This window comes from Micromys minutus, assembly GCF_963924665.1.
Source record: "Micromys minutus genome assembly, chromosome: 5".
NCBI classification, from domain to species: domain Eukaryota; kingdom Metazoa; phylum Chordata; class Mammalia; order Rodentia; family Muridae; genus Micromys; species Micromys minutus.
This window is the reverse complement of record NC_137974.1, coordinates 79,002,983-79,015,857: the sequence shown is the minus strand read 5'-3', so window position 1 is coordinate 79,015,857 and position 12,875 is coordinate 79,002,983. Positions and strand designations below refer to the sequence as shown.

The following is a 12,875-nucleotide window of genomic DNA, read 5'->3' as shown; positions in this document are numbered from 1 at the left end:
TCATACTGTGACATTAAATACTAACTTTATTGCTGATACTAATTCGGCGCTGAATAAGAGTGATAAATGCTTAAAGAAAGAAAATTCAAAATGACACTGTTTTGCTGAGAAAGGTTATTATTTGGGCACAGGCCCATTCACCTGATGCTGGTCATCCGCCCATGATTCTCCTGGGGAAGCTAAGAGCTATATTCTGTATTTCTTAAGCATTCTCCGCTCTCAGCACAACAGACCCATGACAATACTGCGAGATGCAGGGGTGGAAACCGCACTCAGGGAGCAAACCTGCTTCCAAGCCAATGAGTGAAGGGAAGCCCAGGTGAATGAGACAGAAACCGGGACCTGCCATCATGAGCCAACCTGTTCATGGCTCTAAACAGATGCTTGTCTAAACTTTAAGACACTGACTAATAAGATTCGATGAATAGGATCTATGTCACCAAAGAACGGGTCCACGTACGGACATCACCTTTCTCGTGGCACAATCTATTTCTCGACAGTTTCTATCCCGTAAGTAAACTCAGCGCACACGGGGCATTTCCAGACGTCTCGAGCACTAGTCTACCACAGTAGACATTTTGGTGGGATCAGCAGGTATCCTTCCCACTTGCAATTCTAGGGCCAGTTCACACAGTTTCCCTGATAGACACAGGAAACCTAAGATGTCAAGATAATACATATCTAGAAAACAATAGTAGTTTGTTGGTTATCATATGTTAGGGACAACTTCAGGCAGAAAGTATAGACACACACTTCAGTGCTACGGGGGTGATGGTGACATAAAGGACCCAGCCGAGGACAAGTCTGGTTGCCAGGGAGCACTCAAGAGTTCTAGAATGGCAAAGGGGAGCACTTCTGGAGTGGCTTTCTCGGGGACCCTTTTATGCAGTGTGGCCCTGTCCACTGCTCAGAGCCACTACAGACAGTGACTATTGGGGGTGCAATTTATGACATACCAGCCCAAGTATAAGAACGTGACAGTCCTTCACCTGTATGAACCGAATGATCTTGTCCTTGACCAGGTTCAGCCTGCTCTTCATTGAGCAAGATGTGTCGATGAGGACATAGATGCACTCTCCACGAGCTTTGCCAAAGAGGACATGACTCCCACTTTGTAGCCACTTAATCCTAAAAGGAAAAGGTGTCAGAGTAGACAGAGTCCAGGGGCAACAAGCTCGTCTTCAGAACACAGGGCTACAGTTGCAGAGCCCAGGATCTGTTTGTACCAGATCTTTGATGAATGGGTGGTTTTACTGTTAGATCTTTCTTTTTCTGCAGAAAAACCTACATTTGAGACCAGAGAAACAACTCAGCAGTTAAGATCCCTTACAGCTCTGGCAAAGGATTCACATCCAGTTCCCAGCACCTACATTAGTCAGCTCAGAACCACGTGTAACTGCAGCTCAGGGAGACCCAATGCTGTATTCTACCTTCGCTCACGTGCACAAGCACACACACTGATGAAAAGGAATCTTTTCTAAAAAAGAAAACCTTCCATTTGGCTCTCTTATCAGTCCCCTCCCTCCACTTCCCATCATCAATTCAAGTGGAACAAAACTAAGAAAATCAATACAAAGCAGGGGAAATGCATGCAAAGAAAGCCACACGCAAATTACTGTCTACTATGCAACTTCTATAAGCTCTGACATCAGACATCAGTGCAATACCATTGGTGAAGGCAGCTCCTTCCTGAAGCCCGTGGAGTCTGCAAACAGCACTGAGTAACCCCAGAGCCCTGAAACAACGAAGGTGTCTGGGTACGTGGGGCTGCTGTGGCCAGTGGCCAATAGCCCGGAGTTTCCCCCAGTCTTCACTGAAACTCACAGCTTCAGGAAAAGCCTTGCAGTGGGGGGATGGGGAAAGAAGATGGAGGAAAAGACCTGACTCAGTGGAGCTCTGCAAGGCTTAGGCAACTGGAACTTGAAGGGCAAAACAGCAAATGGTAGTTATGCATGGGAAGGTAGAGAGAGGGAGCCAGCGCTGGGAGAGCCATATCTGCATGTATCTGCAGGGATTTTGGACCAAATGGTGATCAGGGCGGGCTTGTGAAGAAATTTCAAAAGCCAAGGAGAAAAATCATCCAAAGGGAGCTCACCGGAGTTCACACACCTAAGACTAGTCACTCATTTCCCCAGCCATCAGAGCAAAGTGTCCCATGGATCCTTACAGGCGGGTCACCTCACCAGCAGAACTAAGTCGGCTTTAAAGCCACGGCTTAGACTCAGATAGGCTCTAAGGACCTTAACACCATTGCAAAACTCACAAGAACAGAGTCTAGCATCCAACACAGTAAACTTCGAAATGCCTAGACTCCAGGAAAATGAGAGAGAGAGAGAGAGAGAGAGAGAATTGAAAATAAATCCCATGCCAGGAAGCAGGAAAATATCCCACGTTTAGTAGGAAATCTGGTTGGCAGAAATAAAGCAACCGAGTCTAATATTAGAATTAGTGGCAACTAATTGCCAAGCAACTAGTTCTAATATTAGAATCAGCAGAAAAGCAAAGGGTGTTATGTGGTCACTGTAAACGACTTTCTTGTGTCCAGGATCAGAACTGGGAGAGAAAATGGAAGACATTAAAAAAATAAAGAAAGAAAGAAAGAAAGAAAGAAAAGGATTCTAAACTTTACGAAGAAGAAGCCGAAAGAAGGTAAGAGACAGAATGGGGAAGAGCCCCAGAAGTACTGGGTCCTGCACATAGTGTGGCTGCTGCACTCAGACTCAAACAGCTGCGGTTAGAACTACGGGCCGCTGGTAGCTGGGGGAGGGAAGTGGGGGGGGGGGTAATTGTTTGGGGGTGTGTACTCACTGATATGTTTCTCATGTTCCCAGGCAGGGTCCCATACCCATTCACATATATCAGTGCTAAGTGGGCTTAGTTATTTTTTTTTTAATGAAAGAAGACATAAAATTAGGACATGTTAGGGATTATAGGTGGATTGAAGGAAGGAAATGGGGGTTAGGCATAAATCTATTTTGTTACATATATGTATGAAATTCTCAAGTATAAATGCAAGTGATAAAAAAAATACTAAAATTTAAAAGATCCATAATGGGACTCCTGGGGGGATGCATCTGCAGTAAAAAAAAGGGGGGGGAGTTATATAGCATCAGTGAGCAGAGATGTCAGGAAATTGTTTGAAAGTGAAACAGAAAAGTAGACACAATATTGTAATACACAAGTATATCTGTAATTAGTCTCAACAATGAACAGGAAAGGGAGAAATACGAACACATTCAAAAATGTTTCTAGTTTGATGGAAGCAAATGTGCCTACAGATCCAAGGAGGTCAAAGAACCCACAGAGAAGTGGGGAGAGGAAAAAAGGGGAAGGGGGAGAAAAAAGAAGAGGGAGAGGAAAAGAGAAGAGAGGGGAAGGAGGAGGGGAGGAGAAGAGAAAAAAAAAAGGGACACCATAGCAAACTACAATGTCATGAATTTGATGAAACCCCGCGATTAAAAGCAGCCAGAGGCAGAAAAATTCATGGCGCATTCAGAGCCTAAGAAGAAAGGTCTTCTTTTAAAATCATAAATCACACAGGCCAGAACACATTTTAAAGAAACAACTGATAGAATCTTCAAACTAGAATTCTATACTTAGTTTTTAAAAAAAAAAAGATTTTCTAAAATAAGAAGTAAGTTAAGGGGGTTTCCACTGAGTGCAGATGCAATTCATTGTTAACAACTTGAACCACAACAGATACCAACACAGCTTTTCAGGTAGAAATGAAAGATGCCCGGTGGAAAACCAGGTTTATGTAAAGGGGTAGAGAGCAATAGAAAAGGGTGTGGGCAAATACAATTTGTATTAATTCTAATTCTTCATCATTACATTAGGAATTAAACTGTTTGCACTGTTGGCATCATTGAAGCTGCACGTTTAAAGTGGGGGGAACTCGGAAAAGAGAGTGAGGGTAGACTATAAGAACAATGGAAGAGAAAATCGGTGACTGTGGAAAATTTGCACGAGTCTTCCAACAAATCGGGGGAACTGTAACTCAGTGCTTTTCAAGTTCTAGGCCACAAACTCTTTCCGCGGAGAAGAAAACTCTGGGCTCTGATGGTGTTAATGGTGAATTCCGCCAAACATACAAGATAGAGTTTGGTGCTGATTCTCACACAGTACTGCAGAAAACAGAAAATGAAGAGAGATACTGCTTGTTCATGACACTGGCCAGAAAGGGACAAAGGGACCCAGAGGCTGGAGTGCACACAAGACTAGAGTGCCATCTCAAGGACCCTAGCAGAGGGGGCTAGACACAGGGACAGCTTGCTGTGAGTAATCTAGCACCATGTGGCTTTTGAGAAGCTGGGGCTCTGGGCATATATACTGGGCAGTTAGGTATCTGCTACATCTGGTTTTGTAATACAATCGGCAGGAGCGTAGAAAGAGCATCCATTTTCAAACGCTGTGGCAGGTCTGCCACTGGTTTAAACCTTAGATCTAGCATCTGGCATCACCCACAGAGCAAATTTACAAATGCTGACACTATTCCCACTTTATTACCAAGGAAACAGATGGAACATGTCATTAACTAACTAACGTGCCCGGGGCCAAACAGCAAGTGAAAGAGCTGGGATTCTCCTCATTCTTTTATTTCTTATTTTTCCAGTTCTCTGTGACCTCAGAGACAACACACCGAAATGAATTCGGTCTCCATGGTCCAAATCTGTCCCCTGATGTGTGGGACTTGAGGGTGTTAATTTAAATCTTCCACATGAACTCAACCCTGGGGTCTTCGTACTGGCATAGCAGCTTCTTGGGCATGGGCAAACCGTAAGAGCACAATAAAGAAAGACAGGAAGTGTGCATTTTAATTGTTTTTCTTTTTTTTTAATTGTTTTTCTAAAATAGTACAGTATCTATTTCCCAGTAATTTTCTAGTATGTCACAGCTACGTAAGAGTTTTTCTTGAGAAATAGTTCCATGAGAGAGAGTTTAGATGCAAAAGCCTGAGATTTACCCGTGGCCCACAGAACCCCCAAAGCACACACAGGAACATTCCTTAGTCTAATGACAATCTTCAGAGGAGATGGCCTCCATTGGTAAAGTGCCTGTCACAAAGGTGTGAATATCTCAGCTCAGAATCCCAGCACTCACAGAAAAGCCAGGTTCAGTGTGTTGCGTGTCTGTAGCCCCAGTCCTGGGTAGGATAGACAGACATCTCTGGACCATATTGGCCAGTCAGTCTAACTAATCAACGAGATCCACGTTCAGTGAGAAATGGTCTCAAAAATTAAGATGGAGGGCAACTGAGGAAGACACTGGACCTTCGTTGCTGTCCCCTTTCCACATACATACATGTACATGCGTATCATACCATGCACGCACAATAACATGTTCCCGTATTGTTTCCGGTGAAACCTGAATGCTAGTATCTCAATTTGCTGTTGGCAATGTCGTCAATAATTATAGATGGAAGTTTTGGCTTAACTGACCACTTCATTTGGCTGAGATTTTTTCTAAGTCATGCCGATCAGAATTTCACGAGCAACTAGACCAGGAGTGACCACAAACAATACCAACCTCCTTTGGATCCTGGCCAGGGCCGTGTGGATTCTTTTCCTGTACTGCTTGCATTTCTCCTTGGTGATGTTGACGTGGACCAAGCTCCCATCCTTCCAGGGGACGTGGAGGAATCTGCTGCAGTATTTGGCATGGACTGTCTTCTTATTGGTGTCCTAAGGAAAGGATGAAGTTGGGGGCTATAGCAGGTTCTTAGAAACTCTTTTTAAAATCTGGATAGCTTTGCCTCCATTTTGTATCTGTTTCCTCTGAGTTCATCGCCTGGTACATCAGCACATTGGCATGCTAACCTCCGGAGCAGAGCCTAAGTATAACCTAAGTATATGCCTAACACTGCATCTCCTTTCAAAGATAAAGGTAAGAGCAACTGAAAGATCTTACTGTCCAGATCCTACCAAAACCATCCAAAAAGGCACCTGAAGGTATCGTAAACCTGTAATTACTCTGGATTCCAGGAACAGCAAGGCCTCAATGTCATGTGACTCCATAATGAGCCACCTCTTGCCCCAGGCAGTGATCTTACAGTGGCAACCTCAAACCTCACAGAACCAGAACTGAGAGGTCGACCTGGTCCAGCTTGCCCAACAGCTGAAGTATGCAGACCTTTCCTTTTGCCCCAACTCTTCCTCTGTTTGAGTCCATAGCTCAAGTCCATACTCCAAAGACAGACTTTGGGGGGTCAATAAACTCCTTTGTCCTTCACAATGTGACAACAGCCATGTTGGTGGAACCTTTCTCTGATGTTCACTGCTATCGTTGGGAGACTGCACAGTCAGGAAAAATCTATCAAACGAGTGTATGTTAACAGCTATCATACAGTGCCCCAGGGAGATGGCTCAGCTGGTCAGACGCATGAGCATGGGGACTTGAGTTTCCTCAGTGCTTGTGTAAATAGTAGGGCATGCCAGGATACATGTGACTGCATGCTGGCTTCGGGGAGGGGTGACAGAGGTAGGCAGATCCTTGGTGCATGCTAGCCAGGCAGCTGAGTCACATCAATGAGCCTCTGGTCCAGTAAGAGACCCTGTCCTCAAGGAAGAAATAAGACAGAAAGCAACTAAAAGCACGCTGCACGAGAGGCTGGCCTCTGAGCTACACACACACACACACACACACACACACACACACACACACACGTGCTTAGAAGCTGATGGAAAGTTCTAGAAGTGAGGGTGTTAGACAGAAGCAAGGTCTGTCCTTCCTGGGGCAGGTGAGCACCATGACTCCTCCAGATTGTTCTAGCACGGTCAATTGCCATCCACGAGACATGGAACAAATGTAGATTTAAATAGTGTGGGGCGTGTGCTGGATACAGGAAATGATCTAGGACGGGGTAAAGTTCTGAGGATGTGTGCGAAGGGGCACACACATGGGAGACAGCAGAAACGTGGCGGGAATTATAACCGGCAGAGCCCAGGGAGGCTGACACCGGGGTGGTGTCAAGCCACAGAAGTGCTCTAGATGAGTAATCTAAGAGGCCTGGTTAGAGCCGATTGCATGGGCTGTGTCTGCAGTTCTTCATAATAACGAGGTCAAGGGCACCTACCACTGCAGGGAGAGGAGTGGAGGAGGAAGCCGTCAGGAGAGGGGATGAAGAAATAAACGTTGTGTCATAAGGGTCACCCATGTGGCACTGGCATCCCAGAGAATGAAAACAGGGGCTGGAGTCAGTGGTGGCAAGGACAGGGACAGAGGCATGTGAGATGGGCTTAGCACGGCCCAAGGAGGCAGGTAGCAGACTGGGGAGGCGGTAATAGTCAGAAAGCAGTGAGAGGAATAGTCAGAAAGTGAGAGGAGAAAAGGCCACCACCCACATGGAGTCAATGGGTCCAAGAGAGAGACCGGACCCTGTTAGGGAGAACAAGAATTCTGGGGTCACATATGAACAAGAACCAGGAGACAGGTGGTGAGGACGGTATTGATCAGCAGGAGGTAGGGGAGTGGGGTGGCAAAGGGAGCTGTCCTCTACCAGGGTGCCTTATCTCTCCATCTCAGCCATACTTGTCCCTGGGGCTAACACACAAAAGCTCCCTCCCTGCCTGTCTCTCAGTCCTCATGATGTCATTTCCCCAGGAGACTGAGGTACAGCCAAGTAAAGCAACAGCAAGCCATAAAGGCTGTGTGGAGGCAGGCTGCCAGGAAGCAGCGTGGCCAAAGGGTAGAGCAACATGGCAGCCCAGAGGATCTCGTTCACGCTGGTAAGAGAATTCCTTACCCAGCAACTCCATTCCCCACCAAGGCTAAGCTCTGAACACCAACAGCCAAGGTTCCTTGGTGGTAAGGAGCACAAAGCGCTGTGTAGATTCTCTACCTGTGACTTCCGTGTCTGTGACAGAGAAAAGACCACATGTAGTGGGCAATCTCCTAACCTCGAGGCTCTGTGCAGAGATGGACATTTCCCAAGTTGTACCTGACGACACCCAGTTTAAAGGCATGAGGAAAATTGTTTCTCCAAGTGGCAAAATGCTCCCTACCTCTCCCTCTACACCAAGATTTTCTTCGTTGTTAATTTCTCAGATGCGCAGGACTATAGGACACCTGAACCAGTATTGTTCCAGACAGCCATGCAGGGGATTCATGGCCCTTACAATATCACTGAGACTGCCAAGAAGGAAGAGCAAGCTCACCATTCAAGCTGGCCCTGAACCTGCCACATAACCAGAAGCTCACAGCCAGCCATGTCAAAATCGGCAAGGATTGATACTCTTAAATACCCAGGGCTGAGTATTTTCTAAATGAAAACTTAGTTGTGTATGACCTCCTGAACACAGCTGAATGATGTCTGCAAAGCCAGAAGACCATCCTGGAAAGGGAAAGCGGCAAATGAGATTTCCCCCAAGCTGCAGTGATTGTTCCTGCCTCCGAGGACGGGCCAGGGAGCGAGCTTTACGTCAGTGCTGTGTTCTTCTAATTCAATTTATATGTTTTCCTCCTGAAGCCCATTGTAAACACGCAGGGGTAAGGAGGTGAAAGTGACACAGTTGAACAGCTAGAAGAAAATGGCCCAACTGGGAGGAGGGCAAGGAGCTGGGTGGCAGCCAGTGTGGTGCCACATCAGAGAGCAGAGTATCTACAAACCTCTCGGTAAAGGCCTTGATCTTCAATCACAGCCTGTTAGGATATATCAAGTGACCCAGTATTTGAGCAGGATTTTGATCCTCCCACATCCTCAGTGCCCAACATACATGCAGACCACACGTATATGCACACACGTGTGCACACATACATATAGGCTGAGTCTAGCTTGACATGGTTTTCTGCCTCTGGAAGAAAAACCAACAGGGTCTCCATGAGTGTTGATGGTCGCTGTAAGGATGTTAGGGTTGTTTGTATAATATTTTCTAGTTCCTCCTTCAAGGAATGTTCTCTCTGCCAAGGTTAATGACTCCATGATACTCAGAGACAGCACACGTCTGGGGGTGGAGGGTATGTCTAATGTCTGAGCAAAATGGTAGAATGCTGCAACCTTCATGCCATTCCTTAAGGCTGTGGGAAGAATGATTAAAAACATGGGTTTGAAAATATATAATTTCTCAACTATGTAAAATATAAGGGTGCAATATGAATTGTATCTGGAACTTCACAGATCTAAAGGAACAGAGGCAGTGGCACTGTGAGCCAGCTTGTCAGAAAGATACAAAGACAGGCAGATACAAGGGCAGGCAGATTCCTGAGTTCGAGGTCAGCCTGAGACAGAGAGAGCTAGGTCCAGGGCTGAGCATGGTAGGAAAGTTCATTTGAAGGCAGGGTCCTACCCAGCATCTTATTATAGTCTCTGTTTGAGAATCAAGGGGCTGGGATCAAGGAATGCTGTTCCACTGAGTAATCAAAATGGAGTGCTTTCTGAAGATCTCCAGAGAATGTAGAAGATAGAGCAATCTAGAAAGCTGTCTTGAGTAGAACATAGTTTGCGACCTACAATTTGACTTCCAGTCCTATGTCTTGCTACTCTCAAACAGTCCTTCTCTCAGAGTCCCTCTCCAAACCAAGGCTGATCCTTGGCACATACACACATACACACACATGCAAACATACACAAATATATACACACAAGCACATGTGCACACATATATATACACACATACACATATACATGCACACTGATTTTTCTGCTTCAGACTGTGACAGTGCTCAGTCTCTCTGTGTTTAGCAACAGTTTACACCGAGTATTGGGGTCCCTGATCTACCCATATAGATGTTTATTTCTCAATGGGTAGCCAGCCATTGGTCCGCTACCTCCACCCTTTCCTGGGTGTTTGCCATGGTTTGAATGTCATTTGTCCCAACCATGTTGAGCCTTAGTCCCCAACATGACCATAGCAGGAGGTGGTGCCTTTAAAAGATGATTAGGTCATTAACAGACACTCAAGTATTTCTGTAAGAGTGTTAGGTGGCTCAGAACTAGAGTGGACTGCTGCAAAGCAGGTCAGCCTTCCTGCCTGGATTATTCTTGCTGTTGTCACATTCACTTGACAAACCCAAGTTGAGGAAGGGTTTATTTTGGTCCATGGTGTGGGGCTGCAGTCCATCATGGTGGGGAGATTGGGAAGCAGGAGCATGAGGCGTCCGCACCAGGGAGTAGAGAGAGACAGATGCTCGTCTCTCCGCTCACTTTCTCCTGTTTATTCAGCCTGGAGCCTCAGTCCATGGGCAGGTGATGCCCACATTCCAGATGACTTTGTTTACACATAGGGTAGGTTTTCCAACCACACTTAACCCAATCTAAGAGACTCTCCTCATCAGTATACCCACAGGTTTTTCTGCTGGGTGATTCTAAATCCTGTTAACCAAAAAAACCCAACATCCACCATTACTGTCACACCTATCTCCCTCCTCCCCCTTGCTGTCACAACCACTCCTGCTTTCCTTTCCACCCTCTTCCCTCTCATCTATGTGCTGACTTCCCTTCTCTTCTGTGAGTTGATAGGATGATGCCTGCACTGGAAACTTAGCAGATGCTACATCTTTGGTCTCTAGAACTGTGAGCTAAATAAACATCTTTTCTTTATAAACTTTCTGACGTCAGACACAGAATGGGCTAGCTAGGACACAAATGATATTAAACCCTGGTACCCGTCCTCAGACCTAAGGATTCAAACATATGATATTGAAAGACCCTAGGGGCTTTTGCCAGCCTTACACTCACTGCCTCAGGTCAAAACTAGGCCAAGTTCCAGCTTCCCATCTTGGGTCAAAGATAGGCCAAGTTCCATTCTCCACAAACAGTTCACAGGAAAAGTAGGAACATTTTTTTAAAAACGCAGAAGGTACTGACTGATAGTCAGTCACTTGGCCCTCTGGTCCTAGACAGAGTTCAAATGCCTGTCATATGCTTGCTAGCCAATAGATTCAAAGGTCAATATGTTTAGCTAATAAATTTAAACTGTAACCTCGCTAATGTAACCTGTACCCCTAAAAAGTATAAAAACTGATTGTTATAACCATTCAGGTCACCTTCCAGTCACTTGACATAAGGGGCTGATTGAGGGTTGACTCCGTTGCACCAGAAAAATAAATCTCTTGTGTTTGCATCGAACCCCATTCTTGTGTCTCACTTGGGGGGTCTCCTGGTAGTTAAGACTCACTTTGAGTCTTACAATATGAAAGTTTAGAAACCATTGACACTGAGAATAATTTGGTCCTTAAGAGCTGAAGTCAGGCACTGTGAGAAGCATCCTTGTGGACACCATTTGATACAACGTAATTACACCTTTCAGGGCTTGAAACATACTTGACTGGTACCATGACTCTTTGGAGAATTTGATTTTATGTTTACCGGAAATCTGCTGTATATTGGCAGATGCCCACTGAAGTATTGAGTCTTTAAGATACTGGAAATTCAAGAGGACCATAGATGTGTCTGGTTCTTTACACACTCACCAGCAGTTTCTCCCTTCTTATTGATACAGGCAGACAAAGAGTCCCTCTTCTGACATAACACTGAACAATCCAAGCACTTATATGGCTTGAATTTCTATAGGTCCAGCTGGTGGTTAGGGTATATTATACTTCTGTTATTATAGCTTGGGAATTTGAGTGGGTCTCCAAAAATGTCTATGGTAGGTCCCCAGTGTGGCAATGCTGAGTGGTGTGGAAGCTCTAAGAAGCACAGTCTCATGGAAAATCATGGGGGAACTGCCAATGACGGACAGTGATGCTGGTCTTACAGTATGGGCGCTCACTGGCACAGGCCACTGTACAATAAGGTTGTCAATGCATTTGGTCCCCTTCTGTTCATGGCTGTTTCTCTTTCTGCTTCTATGTGACCCAGCTGTGGGGGAGGGGGAGGGCTGTATAAGAGGCCAAAATTATGGTACCTCTCTGATATTAGACCTCCAAAAAGCATGGCCTAAATATAAGCTTTTCTTCATGAAGCACCTACATCAAGGACTCTGCTATATCCATTCAGAACAGACTAAGACATGTAGAACCATGCCCTGGCTCTCACTGCTATGATGGGTACCATTTAAAGAAGTCAGGAAGCAAAGGGACACCTTTGTCATAAAAACTTTAGCCAATTCCCTCCCCTGCCACCTTTCAATGCAGTCCTGCCCTTGGTTTCTGACCCAAGGGAGGCCTCACCACCCGCCCCAGAGCCCAAGGGAAGGCCCACAGCCCCGCCGCCACCTTTCACCTACTGCACTGGTCTGCAGAGATTCATTTTCTGGTTTGGCTTTTATATCAACAACTCCATCAGCGTGGCGAAAGGAGCAGTCGGCGAGGACATCGTAAAAGGTCAGCTTTTGAGCCTTCAAGCCATACTTCCGGAGCCACTTTCGGGAGTCCCAGGTGTCTTCCGCATCTTCCTTACTCTCAACGAGCGTTGGTTCTGGAATCATATAGTTCACCAGCCATTCATAACTCGTGAGCAGTTCCTCCAACACCTCCAACCTTATATTTATCAATCTGGACCGTTCCCGCTGCTAGACAATGGAGCCCGCACCCCCCTCCGGAAAAGGTGTTACAGCAGGGCTCTTGTTGCCTCATTTCCTTCTCTATGAGTGTGAACCTCGTGACAGGATGGCTCTGGCTGAGAAACCAAAGCCATGTGGCAGGAAGGCATTGCATACAGGGTCAGAAGCTCCTCGTTCCGGTCCTGGCTGTGCCGTCTACTATCTTAGGCAAGTGGCTCAAAATGCATCCATTTTGCAAGTATCTTTACTGGCAGGTGGAAAATGGTATCCTCTTGGCCTTCTTGGGAAACTGGTTTAATATTTGTTGGGAATTTATTCTATGCTGCCAGGCCATTGAAGGAAAGCAATCATTCATTCTACTTGGTGTGGGAGAACAATGAATTTCCCTTTTGACACACTGCTAATTAGTGGGTCTCCTGATACCTGAATTTCTAC

General features: G+C 45.8%; 1 protein-coding gene across 1 annotated transcript in view; it reads right to left on the bottom strand.

The window, feature by feature from the left end:
- Nucleotides 1-12,875, bottom strand: part of VWA3B (von Willebrand factor A domain containing 3B) — a gene marked incomplete at both ends in the record, with an annotated part of 152,420 nt that overhangs the window by 78,610 nt on the left and 60,935 nt on the right. The window contains 3 exons of the mRNA XM_080917533.1: nucleotides 990-1,128; nucleotides 5,527-5,681; nucleotides 12,165-12,355. Of these exons, the coding sequence (XP_080773659.1) occupies nucleotides 990-1,128; nucleotides 5,527-5,681; nucleotides 12,165-12,355 (485 nt within the window). The remainder of the gene's footprint in view (nucleotides 1-989; nucleotides 1,129-5,526; nucleotides 5,682-12,164; nucleotides 12,356-12,875) is intronic.